This window comes from Leucoraja erinacea, chromosome 37, assembly GCF_028641065.1.
Source record: "Leucoraja erinacea ecotype New England chromosome 37, Leri_hhj_1, whole genome shotgun sequence".
Lineage (NCBI taxonomy): Eukaryota > Metazoa > Chordata > Chondrichthyes > Rajiformes > Rajidae > Leucoraja > Leucoraja erinaceus.
In genome coordinates this window covers 6,687,853-6,710,895 of record NC_073413.1, presented here as the reverse complement: position 1 = coordinate 6,710,895, position 23,043 = coordinate 6,687,853, and the positions used below count along the sequence as shown (strand labels likewise).

The window sequence follows — 23,043 nt, the reverse complement described above, 5'->3', positions numbered from 1 at the left end:
CAATATGCAGGTCTGCTTTCCCCTTCTCGCCTGCAAGTTTAGTCTGGCCATTTAGGGCAGCACTTTGGCTAATCAAGTCTCCCCATTTCTAAGATCAATAGATCAATAAGCTGATAGAACCAAGGCTATCAAATGAACAACGTACAGAATGTCACCGAAACAGAAATTCTGGAATTCAAAACTTAGTGCAGCTCAACTTATAAAAAATATGCTGAGAGAGACAAGAAGCCAATAAAATAAATAGGATTCGTAGTTTACTAATGTAAAAGTCTAATTAAATTTATAAAACAGCGAGTGGTCATAAGGTCATAAGTGATAGGAGCAGAATTAGGCCATTCGGCCCATCAAGTCCACTCCGCCATTCAATCATGGCTGATCTATCTCTCCCTCCTATCCCCATTCTCCTGACTTCTCCCCATAACCCCCGACACCCGTACTGATCAACAATCATCACCATTGACTCCATCTACACTTCACACCGCGACCTTTTGATATCGCTGGCTCACGGAAGTGTTGGCAATGCGACACAAAGGTAGCTGCAGCACAAAGACTTCCAGACTCCTACCTTGTTGGCCAGTTTTTTGTTCAACTCTTCTGCAATGGCATCGTTCAACCTCCGCTCAAACAACCAGGGCGGGATCCGTACAGTGTCCACCATTTCCACCAGAACAAACATGACGAGGGAGGCAGAATAAATGCCCTGGGAAAAGAGGAATAAAAATCAGCTAAACACCGTAAATTATTAGGTCTGAAGAATGGCCTGTTTTTTTTTATAGATAGATATGCCATTTATTGTCACTATACATGTACAATGAAATTAAAAGCAGCTCGTACTCAGTGCATACATATAATTTAGTACAAAAAACAAGAAACAGAAAACAAAAACAAAAGGGAGGGGGGGGGGGGGATAGGTGCACAATTCTGCGGCGCTATATACATATCTATAAAGGCAAAATGGTGAAGGAGATGTTTAAGATTATATTAAATATTTAAAATGTTTTTAATATCGTTTAATATCATCGTTTGCATATCTTTCATTCATTGTTCTTTATCTCTACATCATCATCTATATATCTCTCGTTTCCCTTATCCCTAACCAGTCTAAAGAAGGGTCTCGACCCGAAACGTCACCCATTCCTTCTCTCCAGAGATGCTGCCCGTTACTCCAGCATTTTCAGTAGATTCTTCTTGTTTTTCCAAAAGACTACAGTCATCGTGCACTGCATTCGGTCTCTGGTTATTGGCAGAGGGTAGTTAGTCTCCTAACTCCTGTTCAGGGGCTGGCTGCATCAGAAGTGGGGATCATGGAACATCAGGGAATCAATCATGCTAAACCCAAACCCAGCCAGGCCCAAGCAAGCCCAAGCCCACTCTGGCCCATGCCCAGCCCAACCCATGCCCAACTAATCATGTCAAACCCAGACCAAAGCCCAGACCCAAATCAAACCTCCGATTGAGCTCAAATTACACTCAAGATCAGAGCCCAAACCCATGCCCAGCCCAAACCCATGCCCAGCCAAAACCCATGCCGACCCCAAACACATGCCCAGCCAAAACCCATGCCCAGCCCAAGGACAACTAAACCCATGCCCACCCAAAACACATGCTTGACCCAAACCCATGCCCACCCCAAACACTTGCCCACCTATACTTGGCCCAAACCCATGCTTGACCCAAACCCATGCCCAGCCCAAACCCACCCCAACCCATTCCTACCCAAACCCATGCCCACCCCAAACCCATGCTTGACCCAAACCCATGCTTGACCCAAACCCATACTTGACCCAAACCCATACTTGACCCAAACCCATACTTGACCCAAACCCATACTTGACCCAAACCCATGCTTGACCCAAACCCTTATCCAATTAATCATGCAGAACCCAAGCCAAAGACCAAACCCAAATGAAACCTCAGCTTGAGCTCAAATTCAACTCTGGATGAACCAGAGTCCGGGCCCACGATGATGGTCGAACCTCAGCCCTTGAGCTCGAGTTGCCCGGGTCACAGCCCAGCCTCCGGGAGCCGCAGATGCGGGTGCAGTTCACACATAAACAATCAGCACAACCGCACAACTTTCCACACAAACCTTTCGTGAATTTTAACTTTTCATTCAGTAGCCTTCACGCACAAATCCATTTTACGGCAGACGGTCAGGGGGGGAAATACTCGGTCCGCTTTACGGCAGGCGGTCACTCCTCCCCTTTTCCCTCTGATGGTTTTACCACAGTTTGCGACGGTTTAAGACCAGATGGTTTAGCATCACAAACCTCATGGAAGAAATATTCCCCATCACATGCTACTTCAATTTAAAAGTATATTATGTGAGTACAGGAACGCTTATTAAAAGAATGGGATGCAAAATCAACTCACCAATCAATTGGTTCCTAAGTTAAGGTAATTGCTTGGATTTTTAACCCAGTAAAAATTCTAAAGTATTTCTGAGATGTGTAATCAAATAAAATGTAACATCAAACCACATATATTACAATGGAAACAAATCTTTGAAGTATCTTAAAAGATTTTAAGCATCGCATTGATGCGGTTAATAGAGATGCTGCCTCACAACTCCAGAGATCCTGGCCACGGATGCTGTCTGTGTGGAGTTTGCGTGTTCTCAGTTCTCGGTTCTTCTTGGTTTCTTGGTCCTCCAAAATATTCCAAATGGAATTTAAACTGGAGGTGGTGAAGGGAGGGCTTAAGCCAGAAAGGGTTATTGGGAAGAAAGAGCTACTTTAAAGTTGCCTCCCCTCCACCCCACTTCCCAAAGACGTGCAGGTTGAGACCCGAAACCAAAGATCTTATAGCTATAAGATCTTTCCCCGAAACGTCACCTATTCCTTTTCTCCAGAGCTGCTGTCTGACCCGCTGAGTTACTCCAGCTTTTTGTGTCTACCTTTGGCTCCAGGGATGGCTATTTTCTGCATTAAAGAGAGATTAAGCTGGGATGATATATTTTTTTTAGAATTTAGATGAATGAGGGGAGATTTTATGAAAGCGTACAACATTGTTAAAGGCTTGACATGCTGGATGCCGGACGAATGTTTCTCTTGGCAGAGTTAGGCTATGACAGGACACATTTTGAGAATAAGGTCACAAGTGATAGGAGTAGAATTATATACAAATATATAAGGTATAGGCCTTTAAGCACTGGGATGAGTACAATTATTTTCATAGAATCAAAGGGTCATTGAGTCTTACAGCGTGGAAACAGGCCCTTTGGCCCAACTCATCCATGCCAGCCCAATTGCCCATCAATGCCAGTCCTATTTGCCCACATTTGACCCATACCCATCTGAACCTTTCTTATCCATGTACCTGTCAAAACGTTTTTCAAATGTTGTTATTGCACTTGCCTTAAATACCTTTTCTGCCAGCTTGTTCCATACCAGCTGAGTTGGATGATCAGCCATGATCATATTGAATGGCGGTGCAGGCTCAAAGGGCCAAATGGCCTACTCCTGCACCTATTTTCTATATACCCACCTGCCAACTGTGTGAAAGCATTCATGTTCATAAGTGATAAGAGCAGAATTAGGCCATTCGGCCCATCAAATCTACTCCACCATTCAACCATGGCTGATCTATCTTTCCCTCTCAACCCCATTCTTCTGCCTTCTCCCCATAACCCCTGACACCCGTACTAATCAAGAATTGATCTGTCTCTGCCTTAATAATATCCATTGACTTGGCCTCTACAGCCATCCATGCCAAATAATTCCACCTTCATGGATTCACCACCCTCTGACTAAAGAAATTCCTCCTCATCTCCTTCCTAAAAAAAAATCCTTTAATTCTAAGGCTATGACCTCTGGTCCTAGACTCTCCCACAAGTGGAAACATCCTCTCCACATCCACTTTAGTTTAGTTTATTTTAGAGATACAGATACAAGAGGCCCTTCGGCCCATTGAGTCCGCACCGACCAGCGACCCCCACACACTTACACTACACACTAGGGACAATTTACACTTATAACGAGCAAATTAACCTACAAACCCGTGTAGGAAACCGAAGATCTAGGAACCACGTGGTCACAGGGAGAACGTACAAACTCCGTACAGACAGCACCCGTGGTTGGGATCGAACCAGACGCTGCAACTCTACCGCTGCGCCACCGTGCTACCGTACACTCTACCCAGATTACAAAACCTACACCAAACCCAAACCAATTAGGAGCAGACGGGGGCATTCGATCCAATTTGAGATTCCAGCTACCAAGACAGATGTGTACAGCAATTCATTCTTCCCCCCGGTCAATTAAAGCATGGAATAATCTTCACCCTACCATAGTTACCCAACCCGATACAACTAAATTTAAGGTAGCTCTTTCTTCCCGAAAACCCTTTCTGGCTTAAGTCCTCCCTCCACCACCTCCAGTTTAAATTTCATTTGGAATATTTTGGAGGACCAAGAAACCAAGAACCCCGTCCCTCATCCTTCTAAACTCCAGCGGGTACAGGCTTCCTGTTGAGCCCCCCCACCCCACACACACCACCCCCCTCACCTTAGTGAATAGCTTCCTCTCAACTGCAGGCAAAGGTAAAGAATGGTGACATGGGGTGCTGGAATGTCAGGAGCCTGCTGAACCACATAGCAGCAAGGAGGGGAAGAGAAATGGGGAAGGTATATATACATATATTATAGCTATATTAATGCAGCTTTTGTTCAGCCCGAGGTGCTGAGATGTTCTCTGGTAATTGGCATGGGTCTCCACTCCCTTCTTTCTCTTTCATGGCTGCATGATTGACATACAAGTGATGTCACAAAGAAAGGTAGGGCCAGGCCAGAGATTGTCAGCTTCCACCGAGAGAGAAAGGGAGAGCAAGGGGAAATTAATGTTCACATCAACAGCAGGCAGACACGGAGCATAGGAGTCTGGCAACACAGGAACAACACTACTCCCACCAAAGGAGCGGCAGTCGGTGCTCTGTGCGAATAGGTAAGGAATTGTTCACTGAGAATGACATTGTTTCGGCTGCTTTGCACATTTTAGCACCCGGGGGGAGGGAACAGCAACAAAAAAAAAACTGCAGCAACAACAAAAAACTGTCGTGCTGCGTTTTTTTTTCTAATTTGCAGTCTCAAAGGATCATTGTGGCTTTTCTTTCTTTCAATGTCGAAACGCTGAATAGCTTTTCTTTTTGAAGAAAGTAAACAGGAAAATCCTCCCCCCCCCGCCCGCTTACAGCTGGCATTGTTCCTGCGCCCCTTGTGAAATCACCATTTCGTCTTTCTAATCGGTGACACCTTGTATTTCCCTGGCTCTTTGTGCCCCGGTCCAGTACCTCCTGTGTGTGTGTGTGTGTGTTAGCGTGTGCGTGTGTTAGCGTGTGTGAGTGTGTGTGTTAGCGTGTGTGAGAGTGTGTGTTAGCGTGTGTGAGTGTGTGTATGTATGTGTGTGAGAGTGTGTGTGTCTGTGTGTGTGTGTGAGAGGGTATGTATGTGTGTGTGTGAGAGTGTGTGTGTGTGTATGTGTGTGAGAGCGTGTGTATGTGTGAGAATGTATGTGTGTATATGTGTGAGTGTGTGTGAGAATGTATATGTGTGTGTGTATGTATGTGTCTGCGTTTGTGTGTGAGAGCGTGTGTGCGTTTGTGTGTGAGAGCGTGTGTATGTGTGTGTGTGTGTGAGAGTGTATGTGTATATATATGTGTGTGTGTGTGTGTGTGGTTTGACAGTAGCCCTCCCCACCTGTGCCGAGGGGCTGTCTGCACTTCAGAGCTAACTGTGGTGCTGCCGTAAGACCGAGCTAGACTCTGCTCTTTATGCTCAGCTGCAGGCGCCCAATATTGAAATGGGTTCACGGTCTTGCAGATTCACATCAAGGCCACGTCTCTCCTCTCACAGGTGGCTACGCCAGCAGAGAGCTTCAATGAACAGCTGGGGGGGGGGGGGGAGAGTATTCGCTGCCACCCTCATCAATATTTCACTCCTCAAATCCAACATCACGAAAATAGATGACCTGCTTGTGATCACATCCCAGCCCCCAGGGAGGTCCTTGTGCAGTTTGACAGCCGCAGTTCCCTACAAAATAGGCAGAGCCTTGAAAAAAAATGAAGCAAACTGCAGATGCTGGAATTTGTCGGAAAGGAACAGCAGATGCTGGTTTAAACCGAAGGTAGACACAGTTTTCACCCAACAAACAGCTAGCAAAGGCCTATTTCCTTTATGTGTTAGGAAGGAGCTGCAGATGCTTGTTTAAACCGAAGACAGATACAAAAAGCTGGAGTAACTCAGCAGGCAGGCAGACAGAGTTACTCCAGCTTTTTGTATCTATCTCCTGTTTCCCTCATCACCGTTACTTTTTATTTTGCATATCGTTCATTCATTGTTTTTTTATCTTGCTACATCATCGTCTATATATCTCTAGTTTCCCTTATCCCTAACCAGTCTGAAGAAGGGTCTCGACCCGAAACCTCGCCCATTCCTTCTCTCTAAAGATGTTGCCTGTCCCGCTGAGTTAGTCCAGCTTTATTGTGTCCATCTGCAGATGCTGGAAATCTAAAATGAGAGCCTTTTTCCTTCGCTCCATAGATGCTGCAGCACCCGCTGAGTTTCTCCAGCTTTTTTGTGTACCTAAGATGCTGGGTAGGTCCGGCTGCTTCTGCGGGAAGGGAAAAAAGGGGTAACTTTTTTTCAGGTTGTAATACTGATGGAACATCTTCGACCTGGAAGGTTCCCTAAATGTAAGTCGTCATTTGCAACTCTCTAATCCCTTTGTCTCAATTGCGGAGTTTGCACGTTCTCCCTGTGACCGCGTGGGTTTTCTCCGGGTAGCTCCCACTTTGCTGTCTCAAAGGATCATTGTGGCAGGTCTGTAGGTTAGTTGGCTTCAGTAAATTACCCCTAGTGTGTGGGTTGAGTGGTAGCATCTGAGGGGTGTTGATGGGAATGTGGAGTACTAGATCACACCTGTGTGTTAGTGTGCGGGGATCGCTGGTCGGTGCGGACTCGGTGGGCTGAAGGGCCTGTTTCCGCGCTGTATCTCTAAACTAAACTAAACATTTCATCATCGTGGAGCCTTCAGAACACTGTGATTTGCTTGCAATGGACCGGTTCATCTGCATTATAACACTTGTTTCAGCCACACTATTTATGTCCTATATGCTGTTGCACTCTATACCCTGCCTCTTTGCCTGCTCCCTTTCACTCTCCCTTATACTGGGGCCACTGGCCGAGCCGCAGTCTCACACCCGGGATCCATCCTGACCTCGGGTGCTGTCTGTGTGGAGTTTGCATGTTCTCTCTGCGACCACTTGTTCTCATTTCCTCCCAGCACGGTGGCGCAGCGGGTAGAGCCGCTGCCTCACGGCGCCAGAGGCCCGGGTTTCAATCCTGACCTCGGGTGCTGTCTGTGTGGAGTTTGCATGTTCTCTCTGCGACCACTTTGCTTTCCACCGCTTGTTCTCATTTCCTCCCACACCCCATAGACGGGCGGGTTTGTAGGTAAATTGCCCCCTCGTGTTGTAGAGAATGGACGGGAAAGAGGGATAATATAGAACCAGTATCAACAGGTGATCGATGGTCAGCACGGACTCATAGAAACATAGAAAATAGATGCAGGAGGAGGCCATTCGGCCCTTCGAGCCAGCACCGCCATTCATTGTGGTCATGGCTGATCGTCCCCAATCAATAACCCGTGCCTGCCTTCTCTCCATATCCCTTGACTCCACTAGCCCTAGAGCTCTATCTAACTCTCTCTTAAATTCAGGGCTCAGTGGGCCGAAGGGCCTGTTTCCGTGCTGTATCTATCAACCAAACCAACAATCTATGTTGACCACGTCCAGGGTGGTGGATACATTAAGGAGATCCTTTTTCCATGTGGCTATCAAACTGTACAACTCCTCCCCCTTCTGTCGTGGGGTAGACGCACCTTGCGTCACCAGGCGATACACGTGAGACGTCGGGACGCCAGCGTGCGACGCCAATGCGTTAGCGTGCTTACCCAATCCGTCAGCGTGCGTACGCGATACATCACGCAGAGGTGGCGCGCGAGGATTTCGTGCAGCACGAAATTCTGGAGCGCCTCGCGATACCGCGCGCAACTCCACACTCCTCCACGCGCCCGTCCCGCGCTACCTACACGCGTCACAATGCGAGGATCACATTTTTGGAGGTCGCGCGCAAATGACGGCCAAGTGGGACTGGCCCTTTAATTGCTCTTCAAGTGTAGGGGTGGTGATGAAGGAACAGTAAAGGGTCAGTGTAAATGGGTGGTTGATGGGCGGTGTGGACTTAGAGGACTTGTGTCCTTCCATGACTCAATCCAATGGAGTAATTGAAGGAGGCTTTACCTCACGCTCCAGCTAGCAGAGAAAAGCAAACATCTGGCCAACAGTGGCATGAACCTAATCAAATATCACACCTAAATTAAAATAAAGATGAAAGAGTTGGGGCAGAGATTGTAGATGCACAAATTAATTGGTGATCACGGTAAAAACAAGTTGTGATCTGTTTAAGCACATGGACCAACTACAGGCCACACATCTCTTTTTTTTTTTTTTTTTTTTTTTAATATTTTATTTTATTAGAAGTAAGCACAGTCATATGGCACCAAAGTGCCTAATATATATTTTCATAATACATTTTATGTACAACTTCTTTTTTTCTTTTTGTTACATTGAAAAAAGATGAGAATAAGAAAAAGAAGTTAGATAGTAAAGGATAGAAAGATGTGAAATATATAGTGTGTGAAGAAAGAAAACGAGTAAATGAAGAAAGTTGAGAGAGAAAATAGTGAAAAGAAAAGGAGATCATTATTTATAATCTTGACCAACCCTCGTCCAGTCCTGAAACAGTTATTTTTTACAATTGTGTTGCACCATATGATTCCAAAAAAACGACGAATGGAGACCAACTCGTTATGAATTGGTCTGATTTATCCATTAGGAGGAATCGCATTTCCTCAAGATGAGCGGTGTCCAACATACTTGCAATCCACGGCCACACATCTCTGACTGGACTAGAAAGCAGTAGTGTAGTTTAGAGAAACAGCACGGAAACAGGCCCTTCGGCCCACCGGGTCCGTGCCGACCAGCGATCCCCGCACATTAACACTATCCTACACCCACCAGGGACAATTTTTACATTTTTCTTCTTTTGTGTGGCGTGCACAGCCTAAAGTTGTTGGACAACTTGTTCTATTTGATCTTCTGTGTGTGTGTACGTCGAGTTGATTGCATTCGTCGAAACAGGGCGGACCACGTGAAGGTTGCAATCTCCCACCCCATTTTTAAATTTACCAAAGCCAATTAACCTACACCCCGGTACGTCTTTGGGCTGTGGGAGGAAACCAAAGATCTCGGAGAAAACCCACGCATGTCACTGGGAGAACATACAAACTCCGTACAGACAGCACCCGTAGTCGGGATCGAACCTGGGTCTCAGGCGTTGCGTTCGCTCTAAGGCAGCGACTCTACCGCTGCGCCACCGTGATCTGTAGGTTTCTGGTTAAATAATGAAAGCCTTAAAGCTCATGTACATACCAGAGATAAAGAAGAGGCAACAGGCTGTGGTGGTATCAGGAGATCTGTAGATCGATACAAAATGCTGGAGTAACTCAGCGGGTCAGGCAGCATCTCTGGAGAAAAGAAATAGGTGAGGCTGCGGGTCGAGACCCTTCTTCAGGCCCGAAACGTCACCTATTCCTTTTCTCCAGAGATACTGCCTGACCCTCCGAGCTACTCCAGCTTTTTGTGTCTATCCCGATAAACCCCACACCCTCTACTGAGCCTCTGCATCCTTCCTGTGACAGAGTAACCAGAACTGGATGCAATACTCCAAATGTGGCCTGATTGATGTTTAATGCAGCTGTGTAATGTAACTGGGGAAATAATTCAATGGATGATGGAAGGCAGAATCCCGATGTGGTCATCATGTTCATTATAAGAAACAGGAGCTGGAGTAGGCCATCTGGCCCTTTGATCTTGCTCCACTGTTCATCAGTCTTGATTAGTACAGGTGTCAGGGGACAATAATAATAATAATGTATTTTATTGTCATTGCACAGAGGTGCAACGAGATTTGGTATGCAGCTTCCATCTCATAGTCATAACTTAAATAACAAATTACATTTTTTTTTAAATGGGGAGAAGGCAGGAGAATGGGGGTAGGGGGGAGATTCAGATTCAGATTCAATTTTAATTGTCATTGTCAGTGTACAGTACAGAGACAACGAAATGCATTTAGCATCTCCCTTGAAGAGCGACATAGCAAACGATTTGAATAAAAAAAAATAATAAAAAAAAATAATAAGTGTCCGGGGGGGGGGGGGGGGGGGTGGGCGGGGGGGGGGGGGGGGGGGGGGGGGGGGGGGGGGGGGGGGGGGGGGGTGATTGATTGGCAGTCACCGAGGTACGTTGTTTAGTAGAGTGACAGCGGCCAGAAAGAAGCTGTTCCTCGACCTGCTGGTTCGGCAACGGAGAGACCTTTAGCACCTCCCGGATGGTAGGAGGGTAAACAGTCCATGGTTGGGGTGAGAGCAGTCCTTGGCGATGCTGAGCGCCCTCCGCAGACAGCGCTTGCTTTGGACAGACTCAATGGAGGGGAGCGTGGAACCGGTGATGCGTTGGGCAATTTTCACCACCCTCTGCAATGCCTTCCGGTCGGAGACAGAGCAGTTGCCATACCATACTGTGATGCAGTTGGTAAGGATGCTCTCGATGGTGCAGAGATTGAATGGCGGAGTAGACTTGATGGGCCGAATGGCCCAATTCTACTCCTATCTCTTATGATCATCATGGCTGCTCTCTCTCCTCAGCACCATTTTCCAGCTTTGTCCCCATATTCCTTGATGTCCAGAAATTTAGTGAGCTGTGTTTTTTTTAATCATTGGGTTTCCACGGCTCTTCGGGGTTGAGAATTCCACAGTTCTACCACCCCCGGAGTGAAGATGATCCTCCTCATCACAGTTCTAAATGGTCAGACAATAGACAATAGGTGCAGGAGCAGGCCATTCGGCCCTTCGAACAAGCACCGCCATTCAATGTGATCGTGGCGTCTTCTTCTTGCGTATGGCGTGCACAGCCTAAAGTTGTAGGACAACTTGTTCTATTTGATTTTACTTGATTGTGCACACCGGGTTGATTGCATTCGTCAAAACAGGGCCGACCACGTTGAAGGTTGCAATCTTCCACCCCTGATCATGGCTGCTCATCCCCGCTCCTGACTTCTCCCCATACCCCCTGACTCCGCTATCTTTAAGAACCCTATCTAGCTCCCTCTTGAAAGCATCCAGAGAACCGGCCTCCACCGCCCTCTGAGGCAGAGAATTCCACAGACACGCAACTCTCTGTGAGAAAAAGTGTTTCCTCGTCTCCGTTCTAAATGGCTTACTCCTTGTTCTTAAACTGTGTGTGGCCCCTGGTTCTGGACTCCCCCAACATCGGGAACATGTTTCCTGCCTCTAGCGTGTCCAAACCCTTAATAATCTTATATGTTTCAATGTTCCTGTTCATACATGTTCCTGTTGTCCACAGCCTGCCCGACACATACTGTAAGATGCACTAGAATCTCTTGGCAAGGGTACACTTGATTTATTTTTCCGTTGAACCATTCTGCTTCTTGGTTAATAAAAGATTGAAACTATGGGAACAATTTCTGTTTTTCCAGTCTGGCGTAGATAAGAACAAAGAAGGGTAATCATCAGCAGCCCCATGAGAATTGCCGGCTCCGACATGAGATGCTTGGTTTAGTTTAGAGATACAGTGCGGAAAAAGGTCCTTCGGCCCACCGAGTCCACACCTAGAAGCAGGGAAAATGTTCCCCATGTTGGGCGAGTCCAGAACCAGGGGCCACACAGTCTTAGAATAGAGGGGAGGCCATTTAAGACTGAGGTGAGAAAAAACATCTTCACCCAGAGAGTTGTGAATGTGTGGAATTCCCTGCCACAGAGGGCAGTGGAGGCCAAGTCACTGGATGGATTTAAGAGAGAGTTAGATAGAGCTCTAGGGGCTTGTGGAATCGAGGGATATGGGGAGAAGGCAGGCACGGGTTATTGATTGGGGACGATCAGCCATGATCACAATGAATGGCGGTGCTGGCCCGAAGGGCTGAATGGCCTCCTCCTGCGCCAATTTTCTATGTTTCTATGATCCCCGCACCTTAACACTATCCTACACTCAGGAGGGACAATTTTACATTAATGCCAAGCCAATTAACCTACAAACCTGTACGTCTTTAGAGTGTAGAGGTTAGTAGGTCCCGTGAGACACAGAGTCCTGGAGTCGTACAGCATCAAAGCAGGCCCTTCGGCCCACTAAATCCATGCTGCCCATTGTACCTTTTGTTTAGTTTAGAGACACAGTGCGGAAACAGGCACTTTGGCCCACTGTGTCCATGCCGACCAGCGATCCCCACACACTGGCACTATCCTACACACACTAGAGACAAATTTACAATTTTGAAACCGGAGCACCCAGAGAAAACCCATGCAAGTCAACGTGCAAACTCCGTGCAGAGAGTCTGGATAGAACCCGGGTCGCTGGCGCTGTGAGGCAGCAACTCTACCGCTGCGCCACCGTGCCGCCCATTGAAACTAACGCCTGCGTACACACGTCCAGTGTGTGATGTGCACACAGATAGTTAATGAGTGGCTCGCCTGTGTAGTTTAGAGAGCAAACGTATCAGTGATTTGCATGTTGTGTGGCATAGAGAGATAAAGGTCAAATCAACATCATCTGAGCTCACTGGCTCGTCATGTCCTTGAAGTCTGTGTCTTCCCTGATGTATTTAGTTCCTCTTGATTGTTCCCTGCCCTGGTAAATCATCGACTTGCGATGACCAAAGATCCTCTAGCGAGCAAGATCGATCACTCGACGACAAAGACGTAGTCCGGTTCATGGGCAGATTCATGGGTCATTTTCGGCCCCATTTCCGTAACCGGCTTCCGTCTCCGCACCAAAGATCCCGTCACAGCGGAGCAAAGATACTAGTGCGGAGACGAAAGCCGGTTACGGAAATGGGGCCGAAATTCCTTTAGGAAGCAAATAAGGTGGAACATCTTTAGTCAGAGGGTGGTGAATCTGTGGAATTCTTTGACACTGATTTGGCTGTGGAAACCAAGTTAGTGGATATTTTTAACGCAGAGATAGATAGATTCTTGATTAGTAGGGGTGTCAGAGGTAATGGGGAGAAGGCAGGAGAATGGGGTTGGGAGGGAGAGATAGATCAGCCATGATTGAATTGCGGAGTAGACTTGATGGGCTGAATGGCCTAATTCTGCTATCATCTCATGATCTTATGATCTTGTGGCAAACTTAAGGTCAGGTCGGGGGGGGGGGGTTCCCCCTGCCAGTACCATGTGTAGGTATGTTACAAAACTTACCTTCAGCGGCGCTGTAATTCTGCCACTGGCCGTGTGCGCGATATTGGTGCGTTTGAGGGGGGGGCGGGGTTAAAACGGGGTTTTTTCCCGACCTGGTCCTGAATTATATTTGTTGGAGTGCAAGATTTTGCTAAAGAATCGTTCCTATGGCCGTTCTGTGTGTTTTTTTTTTTTTAATTCACCCAACAAGTTAATCGCCGGAATGATTTTAAAATCAGCTTCTGAAGCCGTCAATTCCGACAACTGGGACGGATTTTATGGAGGACCAGGTAAAAGAAAGTAGTTTATTTTTATGTATAAAAGTGTTTCTTAAGATGTATTTAATTCACATTTTAAGCTGCGAAACGGTGATTTTTCCCCCCGAAGAACTGGCAATATTTTTGCTGCAGATATGGGGGTATAAATTCACTGCAGCCTCAACCTTCTAAATGGTCCCGTTCCAGAAAATCCCACTCGCAAGCTGATTTAAATGGCCATTAATTTACATGTATTAAACATTAAATTCCTTCCATTTGACCTATAAACCCATGACAACGAGATTTAAAAATGATGTTATATTCTGAATTCTTGTGTGAATGTTATTTGGACACTTAGGCTATTTAAAAATGTTAACCTTTTCTTAAGAAATGGATAGATGTTTAGATCTAGTAATTGAATTTTGTAGTTAGCTACAATTAGGTAACTAACTAATTATATGCTTTAATTTCAAGTCATCTAAGTAAGATTGTTTCATATTTGTTTCCGAATGCTTCAATCTATAATAACCGAAAATTTATTTCAGTTGTCTTAATTTTAAGAAATATATCGGCTTTTAAATGTTCTCGATCACAGCTTTTGTGTTCAGTCAATGAAAAAGCAATAGGGAACAAGATGCCAATTTCCGAGTATGAAAATGGCCATAACTTTTTTAATACTGAAGATATGAAAGTGAATTAGATGTCAAATTAAACTTTTTTTAATGCTTTATCTGATGGGATAAATTAAAGACTTGATTTTTTAAATCTCAAAATGTTGTGACATTCCGTGCTACCTGCTCCATGGTCGGATAGTCGGCGACGAAACCGTCTTCCCCACCTGGTTTGCCAGGTGAGGAGGGGGCTGTGGACCCCCAGCAGGACCGAAAACAAGGCCTGTCAAAGGGCGGATAAGCTCCTAGTGAGCCAACGGCCATCCACACGTCAGTAGAAGTTGCGATCGCTGTCGGACACGGCATTGTAAGGAATGATGATAAAACCACACACACACACACACACACACACACACACACACACACACACACACACACACACACACACACACACACACACACACACACACACCCACATCCTAGACTTCCAGCGGTGGAAGTCCGCAGGAACTGGAGGACGGAGACGTGTGGTGCATCCGTCAACGTTCCCGATGGAAACCATTCTCAGTATGAAGAAGGGTACAGACCCGAAACGTCACCCATTCCTTCCCTCCTGTCCAGCTGAGTAACTCCAGCATTCTCTGTCTATCTTCGGGGTAAACCAGCATCTTTTAGGCTGTTCTTTCCAACCGATTTCAAAAAGAGAATTGGGGATAGGTCCAAGGAGGTATAATGGGATTTGTCTGCCATGTAGCATCAGGGCCAAATGGCCCACCACTGCTGGAAGAATCCTGAACTGAAACGTCGCCTGTCCCATCCCTCCCCAGATGCTGCCTGATCTGCTGAGTTCCTCCAGCGCTTTGTGTTCTGCCCAGGATTCCAGCATCTGCAGTTCCTTGAGCAGTTCAATAATTCCCCTTGGGTGTGCGCAAGATTCCTCTTGCGGGGCTGGAGGTAGCATTTCAATCCACGTTCCGGCTTCCTTTGTAGTTCTAGCAGACTGATCTGTAAAAACTAAAGAAGGGTCTCAACCCAAAACGTCACCTATTTCCTTCGCTCCATAGATGCTGCCTCACCCGCTGAGTTTCACCAGCATTGTTTTGATTTTTCTGCAGTTCTCTCTTAAACTGATCTGTAGAAACTAGTTTTTTGGAATTCCTGGCCAGCGCAAACAGGTTTTTTAGGGTGAGCCCTGACTCGGGATTGCAAATGTATCACCACAAAAAGGTGGAGACGCAACTTAGCCTGAAGATGTTTTTTGTTTTGTTTTTTTGTAACATCTTTTACTGTTCAAAACAAGCTGTTAAATATTTAACAACCCTTGTGTGATAGAGCTTACGGCACAGAAACAGGCCATCCAATATTTCTCCGCCCCCTACGGTAACTCTTGTCAACCCGTGCTGTTTCAGAACTCTGCTTCAGAGGCGGGTTCCCTGGATGCTTTCAAGAGAGAGCTAGACAGATGGAGTTTCGAAGGATGAGTGGGTATCTCATTGAAACGTATAAGATTGTTAAGGGCTTGGACACGCTAGAGGCAGGAAACATGTTCGCGATGTTGGGGGAAGTCCAGAACCAGGGGCCACACACACAGTTTAAGAATAAGGGGTAAGCCATTTAGAACTGAGACGAGGAAACACTTTTTCACACAGAGAGTGGTGAGTCTGTGGAATTCTCTGCCTCAGAGGGCGGTGGAGGCAGGTTCCCTGGATGCTTTCAAGAGAGAGCTGGATAGGGCTCTTAAAGATAGCGGAGTCAGGGGATATGGGGAGAAGGCAGGAACAGGGTACTGATTGGGGATGATCAGCCATGATCACATTGAATGGTGGCGCTGGCTCGAAGGGCCGAATGGCCTACTCCTGCACCTATTGTCTATTGTCTATAAAACCAAAACAGTGTGATTGCTCAGAAACTGCCCCCCCCCTCCCCCAATCAGTGTGTAATGCAAACTGCACACAGGGTAAATCAGACTCTTTAGGGGTTAAAGACTGTAGTCTCTGCCAAGGTCAATCACTCTGTAGATAGGGAGCCTGCGCCTCTTCTGCGGCACATATTAGAATAAACAGACGCAGCCTTGAGACTTCACCAGTTGGATCACGGCTCCTCCATCACTCACAAGCTTTGTCCTTCGACAACATGTCTTTGTCTTTCATTCATCCTCCTCCCCTCTGCATCGCCTTGCTCTGTCCTCTTGTCGAATCTCTCTCTCTCCCTCCTTTCTCTCTCTCTTTCTCCATCTCCGCTTTTGTTCTCCTCTCTTTTCTCCCTCTCTTTCTCCACTCCCTCTCTCTCCCCTCCCCCCCCCCCCTCCCCTCTCCCTCCCCTCTCCCTCCCCTCTCCCTCCCCCTCTCCCCCCTCTCCCCTCCCCTCTCCCCTCTCTCCCCTCCCCTCTTCCTCTCTCCTCTCTCCCTCCCTCCCCCTCTCCCTCCCTCCCCTCCTCTCTCTCCCTCTCCCTCTCCCTCTCTCTCTCTCTCCCCTCTCTCTCCGCCTCCCTCTCTCCCCCTCTCTCTCTCTCTCCCTCCCTCTCTCTCTCCCTCTCTCTCTCCCCTCTCCCCCCCTCTCCCTCCCCTCTCCCCCCTCTCTCCCTCCCCTCTCCCTCCCCCCCCTCTTCCCCTCTCCCTCTCCCCTCTCCCTCTCCCTCCCCTCTCCCTCCCCTGACCCGCTGAGACTTACTCCAGCATTTTGTGTCTACCTTTGGTTCAAACCAGCACCTATATACAGTTCCTTATGTAGGAAGGAAGGGACCTGGTTTAAACCAACATCAGCATGTGGGTCTGTGGAATTCTCTGCCTCAGTGGAGGCCGGTTCTCTGGATACTTTCAAGAGAGAGCTAGATAGGGCTCTTAAAAATAGCGCAGTCAGCGGATATGGGGAGAAGGCAGGAAACGGGCTACTGATTGTGGATGATCAGCCACGATCATATTGAATGGCGGTGCTGGCTCGAAGGGCCGAATGCCCTACTCCTGCACCTATTGTCTATTGTCCATTGTCATTTTGTGCAGTTGCTTCCTACACGAGTGAGTGGGCTTCTAACACGGGCTCCTCTTGTTTTACAGGTTGATCTCCCCCTCTCGAGGCACCATGTCATCGGAGAAGAGCGAGACGTCACCCTCGGAGCCACCTCGCGTGCCCCAGGCCCCCGTGTCCCCCCCTCTGCTCTACTACCGAGACTGTCCCACATACTGGGAGCGCAGTCATTCCCTCCTGGGGGAGCTGCCTAGTCCCCTGCCCACCAAGCGCACACGCACCTACTCTGCGTAAGTATCCCCGGGGCTTGTCGAGGTGGGACCTTGTACTACACCACACTTGAGCTGAGCTACAGGGAGAGGTTGAGAATTGAGACTTTATACCCTTGGAGCGCAGGAGGATGATGAGGGGGCGATTTTATCGACATGTACAAGATCAGGAGAGGAACTGATCGGGCGAATGCGCAGAGTTTTATGACTGTTGGCTGACCAATTACCCTCCTGGGTTAAATATAGTTCTCAATAAGGAACTGCAGATGCTGGAAAATCAAAGGTAGACAAAAGTGCTGGAGAAACTCAGCGGGTGAGGCAGCATCTATGGAGCGTAGGAAATAGGCGACGTTTCGGGCCGAAACCCTTCTTCATACTGAAGACAGGCCCGAAACGTTGCCTATTTCCTTCGCTCCATAAATGCTGCCTCACCCGCTGAGTTTCACCAGCACTTTTGTCTACCTATAAATAAGGATCTATCATATCATTTCTTTTGCCCAGAGTAGGGGAATCGAGAAGCAGAGGACAGAGATTTAAAGGGGGGGGGGAGATTTAATTGGAACCTGAGGGGTAACTTTTTCACACAAAGCGTGGTGGGTGGATGGAACGAGCTGCCGGAGGAGGTAGTTGAGGCAGGGACTATTGCAACGTTTAAGAAACAATTAGACAGGTGTAGAAGGATATGGGACCAAGGGCAGGCAGGTGGGACTAGTGTAGCTGGGACATGTTGGCCAGTGTGGCCAAGTTGGGCTGAAGGGCCCGTTTCCACACTATATGGCTCTATGACCTCCCTGTAATTCATATACATTAAGGTGGAGTATAAAGTTAATAGATAATAATGACCAACTCACACAGATCCTGGGTGGATTTGGTTGAAACGCCACAATTTCTGGTGGAGTTTGCATGTTCTCCCTGGGACCTCGTGGGTTTCCTCTGGGTGCTCGGGTTTCTTCCCACATTGGCCGCCACAAAGTGGTTTGGTGAGAGGGGAGTTGGACGGGCCAGTTGACTTGCTGTGTGACTCCAGCTCTCGAGGTGGGGACTGGACACGGGTATCTGGAAGCCGTGAAGCAGCAGTTCACCCGCTGCACCGCTGTGCCACACGTTGGATGATCAGCGGGGGTTGTGGCTGCAGTCGTTTGGACCAGACCCTTTGAACAAGGGGCGGCGCGGTGGCGCAGCGGTAGAGTTGCTTCCTTGCAGCGCCAGAGACCCGGGTTCAATCCCGACTACGGGGACTTGTCTGTACGGCCTCCCCGTGACTTTGCTCCAAGATCTTCCGTTTCCTCCCACACTCCAAAGACGTACAGCTTGGAACGGAGACGAGGAAACACCTTCTCTCACAGAGAGTGGTGAGTCTGTGGAATTCTCTGCCTCAGAGGGCGGTGGAGGCCGGTTCTCTGGATGCTTTCAACAGAGAGCTAGATAGGGCTCTTTAAAAATAGCGGAGTCAGGGGATATGGGGAGAAGGCAGGGCCGGGGTACTGATTGTGGATGATCAGCCATGATCACATTGCATGGCGGTGCTGGCTCGAAGGGCCGAATGGCCTACTCCTGCACCTATTGTCTATTGTTTGTAGGTTAATTGGCTTGGTATAAGTGTAAATTGTCCCTAGTTTGTATATGGTAGTGTTAGTGTGCCGGGATCGCTGGCCGGTGCGGACTTGATGGGCCGAAGGGCCTGTTTCCCCTGCTATGTCTCTAAACTATGTCTCTAAAGCCAAGAGCAAGTTGGAAGGCAGAATACAGACTGGCCACCTGGTGGTGAAGCAGGGTATTCTGTCAATGACCCAAGTCTAAAGACTGCAGGTACTCAGCGAGACCCTAGATGTCTTCATACAAGGAACACAGGTGGTAAACAGGAAGATTTACCAATTCAGCTAAATGGCAAATTGGCCATTGGCAGGCAAGAGGAGAAGAACTTGACATTTGTAGCTCGGCAAGGGAACCATCCAAGTTGTGGAATAGCTGCTTCCCCACAGCCATCAGGCCATTAAACACAACTTCAACAAACTCTGAAGTATAACAACCTATTGCACTTAGGTAGACAAAAAAGCTGGAGAAACTCAGCGGGTGCAGCAGCATCAATGGAGCGAAGGAAATAGGCAACGTTTCGGGCCAAAACCCTTCTTCAGACCCAAAACGTTGCCTATTTCCTTCGCTCCATAGATGCTGCTGCACCCGCTGAGTTTCTCCAGCATTTTTGTGTACCTTCGATTCTCCAGCATCTGCAGTTCCTTCTTGAACCTATTGCACTTTATCTGTTTACTGAGGTGTGTGTGTGTTGTGTGTGTGTGTGTGTGTGTGTGTGTGTGTGTGTGTGTGTGTGTGTGTGTGTGTGTGTGTGTGTGTATATTCTATGGTATATGGACACACTGATCTGTTCTGTATTCATGCCTACTATGTTCTGTTGTGCTGAAGCAAAGCAAGAATTTCATTGTCCTATCTGGGACACATGACAATAAACTCACTTGATTTGATCTCTGGAGAAGGTGAATAAAGACCCTTCTTCAGTTTAAACCAGCATCCTATACGTTGCCAAGGGGTCTCCAGGGGGTATTAAAGACTGGTGGTTTGTATGTGATATTGCCAACGTGTTTGTCCTGTTCCAGCTCTGCGCGGGCGACTCTCGGCCCCATCTCCAAGGGCAAGTGCAAGTGCTTTTCCAGGTCGCAGGGTCACGGCTTCATCACCCCCACGGACGGGAAAGATGACATCTTTGTGCACATCTCCGAGTGAGTGGTCGCCCTGCGCTCGTCACAACGGTGGGGCATCCTCACAGCAGGGGGCGCTAGTGGGCGGATACACACTGCTAGGGATGAGCGGGGGGTTTGTGTCAGTAGGTAGAGTGGAGATCCTAGTGGTCACATTCAAACCACATCCAAGCACCATGGGGAACATTGGATTAAATAAAATGGGTGAGCCTGGAACATTGGGTTTGTGTAAGTACTTTCAGTTGAGTTGACAATAGACAATAGGTGCAGGAGGAGGCCATTCGTCCCTTCGAGCCAGCACCGCCATTCAATGTGATCATGGCTGATCATCCCCAATCAGTACCCCGTTCCTGCCTTCTCCCCATATCCCCTGACTCCGCTATCTTTAAGAGCCCTATCTAGCTCTCTGTTGAAAGTATCTGGAGAACCGGCCTCCACTGGGCAGAGAATTCCACAGACTCGCCACTCTCTGTGAGAAAAAGTGTTTCCTCATCTCCGTTCTAAATGGCTTACCCCTTATTCTTAAACTGTGTGGCCCCTGGTTCTGGACTCCCCCAACATCGGGAACATGTTTCCTGCCTCTAGTGTGTCTAAACCCTTAACAATCTTATATGTTTCAATGAGATTCCCTCTCATCCTTCTAAACTCCAGAGTGTACAAGCCCAGCCGCTCCATTCTCTCAGCATATGCCAGTTGAGTTTAGTTTAGTTTAGACCAGTGCTCCTTAAATTATTTCAGTGTCATTCACCCTTGAGTCTTTATCACAAAATTTCATTCACCCCCGACTAAATTTTCTTATATTTTTTGTTCATATTCATCTTATTCTGCCTTGTGTATCATTTTATTTTGTCACATGAGCAAAAAACATAAATTAACTCATTCACCTCAAAATAATTTCATTCACCCTTGGGTGAACCATTGACCAGTTTAAGAAGCACTGGTTTAGAGATACAGCGTGGAAACAGGCCCTTCAGCCCACCGGGTCCATGCCGACCAGCGATCCCCGCATATTATCACGATCCTACACACACACACACACACTAGGGGCATTTTTTTTTTAACATTTACACCAAGCCAATTAACCTACAAACCTGTACGCCTTTGGAGTGTGGGAGGAAACTGAAGATCTCGGAGAAACCCCACGCAGGTCACGGGGAGAACGTACAAACTCCGTAGAGACAGCACCCGTAGTCGGGATCGAACCCGGGTCTCCGGCGCTGCATTCGCTGTAAGGCAGCGACTCTACCGCTGCACCACCACGTTTAAGATGGACACACAATGCTGGTGTAACTCAGCGGGACAGGCAGCATCTCTGGAGAGACGGAATGGGCGAGGTTTCGGGTCGAGACCCTTCTTGAGTTGAGTTTAGTTTGGTTTATGTCACGTCTACGGTGAAAACATTTTGTCTGCGTGCTAAGGGACAGAAGTTTAGGGGTAATATGAGGGGGAACTTCTTTACGCAGAGAGTGGTGGCGGTGTGGAATGAGCTCCCAGTGGAAGTGGTGGAGGCAGGTTCATTAGTATCATTTAAAAATAAATTGGATAGGCATATGGATGAGAAGGGAATGGAGGGTTATGGTACGAGTGCAGGCAGGTGGGACTAAGGGGAAAAAAATTTGTTCGGCATGGACTTGTAGGGCCGAGATGGCCTGTTTCCGTGCTGTAATTGTTATATGGTTATATGGTTATCCAGTCAAAGAAAAGATGACACATGATTACAAACAAGCCGTACGGATAAAGGATAAAGGATACAACATTTAGTGCAGGGCTGGGGAGGCAGGGTGGCACAGCGGTAGGGTTGCTGCCTCACAGCGCCAGAGACCCAGGTTCGATCCTGACCACGGGTGCTGTCTGTACGGAGTTTGTACATCCTCCCCGTGACCCGCGTGGCTTTTCTCCGGGTGCTGCACTTTCCTTTCTTTTAAAATCTTTTTATTGTTTTTTTTTCCAAACAAAAAGCAAAAATAAAACATAAAAAAACAGAGCAAAAAGAATAATGATAAACAAAACAATGGTATTGATACATAGGGATCAGGATTACATTAATAACAGGTATAACCTAATATGAGACCAGTGTCAAAATACACATTGAATATAGACCTCCCGGTCTCAATGTAAATATAGTTAAATCTTTAAAAGGAAACTTATAAATGTAAAAAATATTTTTTTTAAATCTCGCCCTCCAAAGACATTCATGTTTGTAGCTCTGTGTTTAAGAGGGAACTGCAGATGCTGGAGAATCGAAGGTTACACAAAAAAGCTGGAGAAACTCAGCGGGTGCAGCAGCATCTATGGAGCGAAGGAAATAGGCAACGTTTCGTCCCGAAACGTTGCCTATTTCCTTCGCTCCATAGATGCTGCTGCACCCGCTGAGTTTCTCCAACTTTTTTGTGTAACCATGTTTGTAGCTCTAATTGGCTTGGGTAAAATTGTAAATTGTCCCCGGTGTGTGTAGGATAGTGTTAGTGGCCGAGGGGACCCGTTTCTAAACTAGACTAAAACAATCTCTCTGGGAGCTGAATGAACCCCATTATTATGTAAAAGAATATGTGGTGTTATGATTGTGTTTATAATTTGTTTGGTTGTTTTGTTGTTTGTCTTTTTGCACAAAAGTCCGCGACGAGCATTGCCACTTTTCATTTCACTGCACATCTCGTATGTGTATGTGACAAATAAACTTGACTTGACTTGACTTGACTTGACCGAACTCTTTCCTTCCCCCAGCATCGAGGGGGAGTACGTTCCGGTGGAAGGAGATGAGGTGACGTACAAGGTGTGCGCCGTCCCGCCCAAGAATTTGAAGCACCAGGCGGTGGAAGTGGTGATCACCCACCTGGCCCCTGGGACCAAGCACGAGACATGGTCTGGCCAGATCATCAACTCCTGAGGTCGGGCAGGGCAGGGGGGGGGGGGGGGCTTCAGGA

At 47.5% G+C, this 23,043-nt stretch overlaps 2 protein-coding genes across 5 annotated transcripts in view; one reads left to right on the top strand and one right to left on the bottom strand.

Moving 5' to 3' along the window:
• polr3h (polymerase (RNA) III (DNA directed) polypeptide H) overlaps nt 1–4,623 on the bottom strand; it is a 12,151-nt gene extending 7,528 nt beyond the window's left edge. Inside the window, exons 1-2 of one of the 3 annotated variants that reach the window (XM_055663209.1) lie at nt 4,506–4,623; nt 566–700 (exon numbers count right to left, since the gene is read on the bottom strand). In XM_055663209.1, the coding sequence (XP_055519184.1) occupies nt 566–676 (111 nt within the window). In that variant the 5' untranslated portion in view covers nt 677–700; nt 4,506–4,623. Of the gene's footprint in view, nt 1–565; nt 701–1,912; nt 2,045–2,089; nt 2,217–4,505 lie in introns of those variants that run through there. The other 2 variants (XM_055663206.1, XM_055663207.1) reach the window with 2 other exon arrangements.
• csdc2a (cold shock domain containing C2, RNA binding a) lies at nt 2,277–23,043 on the top strand. 2 transcript variants are annotated; one of them, XM_055663210.1, is made up of 4 exons: nt 2,277–2,397; nt 17,226–17,426; nt 20,018–20,140; nt 22,844–23,043. In XM_055663210.1, the coding sequence occupies exons 1-4, from the start codon at nt 2,357–2,359 to the stop codon at nt 23,004–23,006; spliced, it is 528 nt and encodes a 175-aa protein (XP_055519185.1). In that variant the 5' UTR covers nt 2,277–2,356; the 3' UTR covers nt 23,007–23,043. The 2 variants fall into 2 exon arrangements, with proteins under 2 accessions (XP_055519185.1, XP_055519186.1); XM_055663211.1 differs by lacking the exon at nt 2,277–2,397 and adding an exon at nt 4,781–4,940.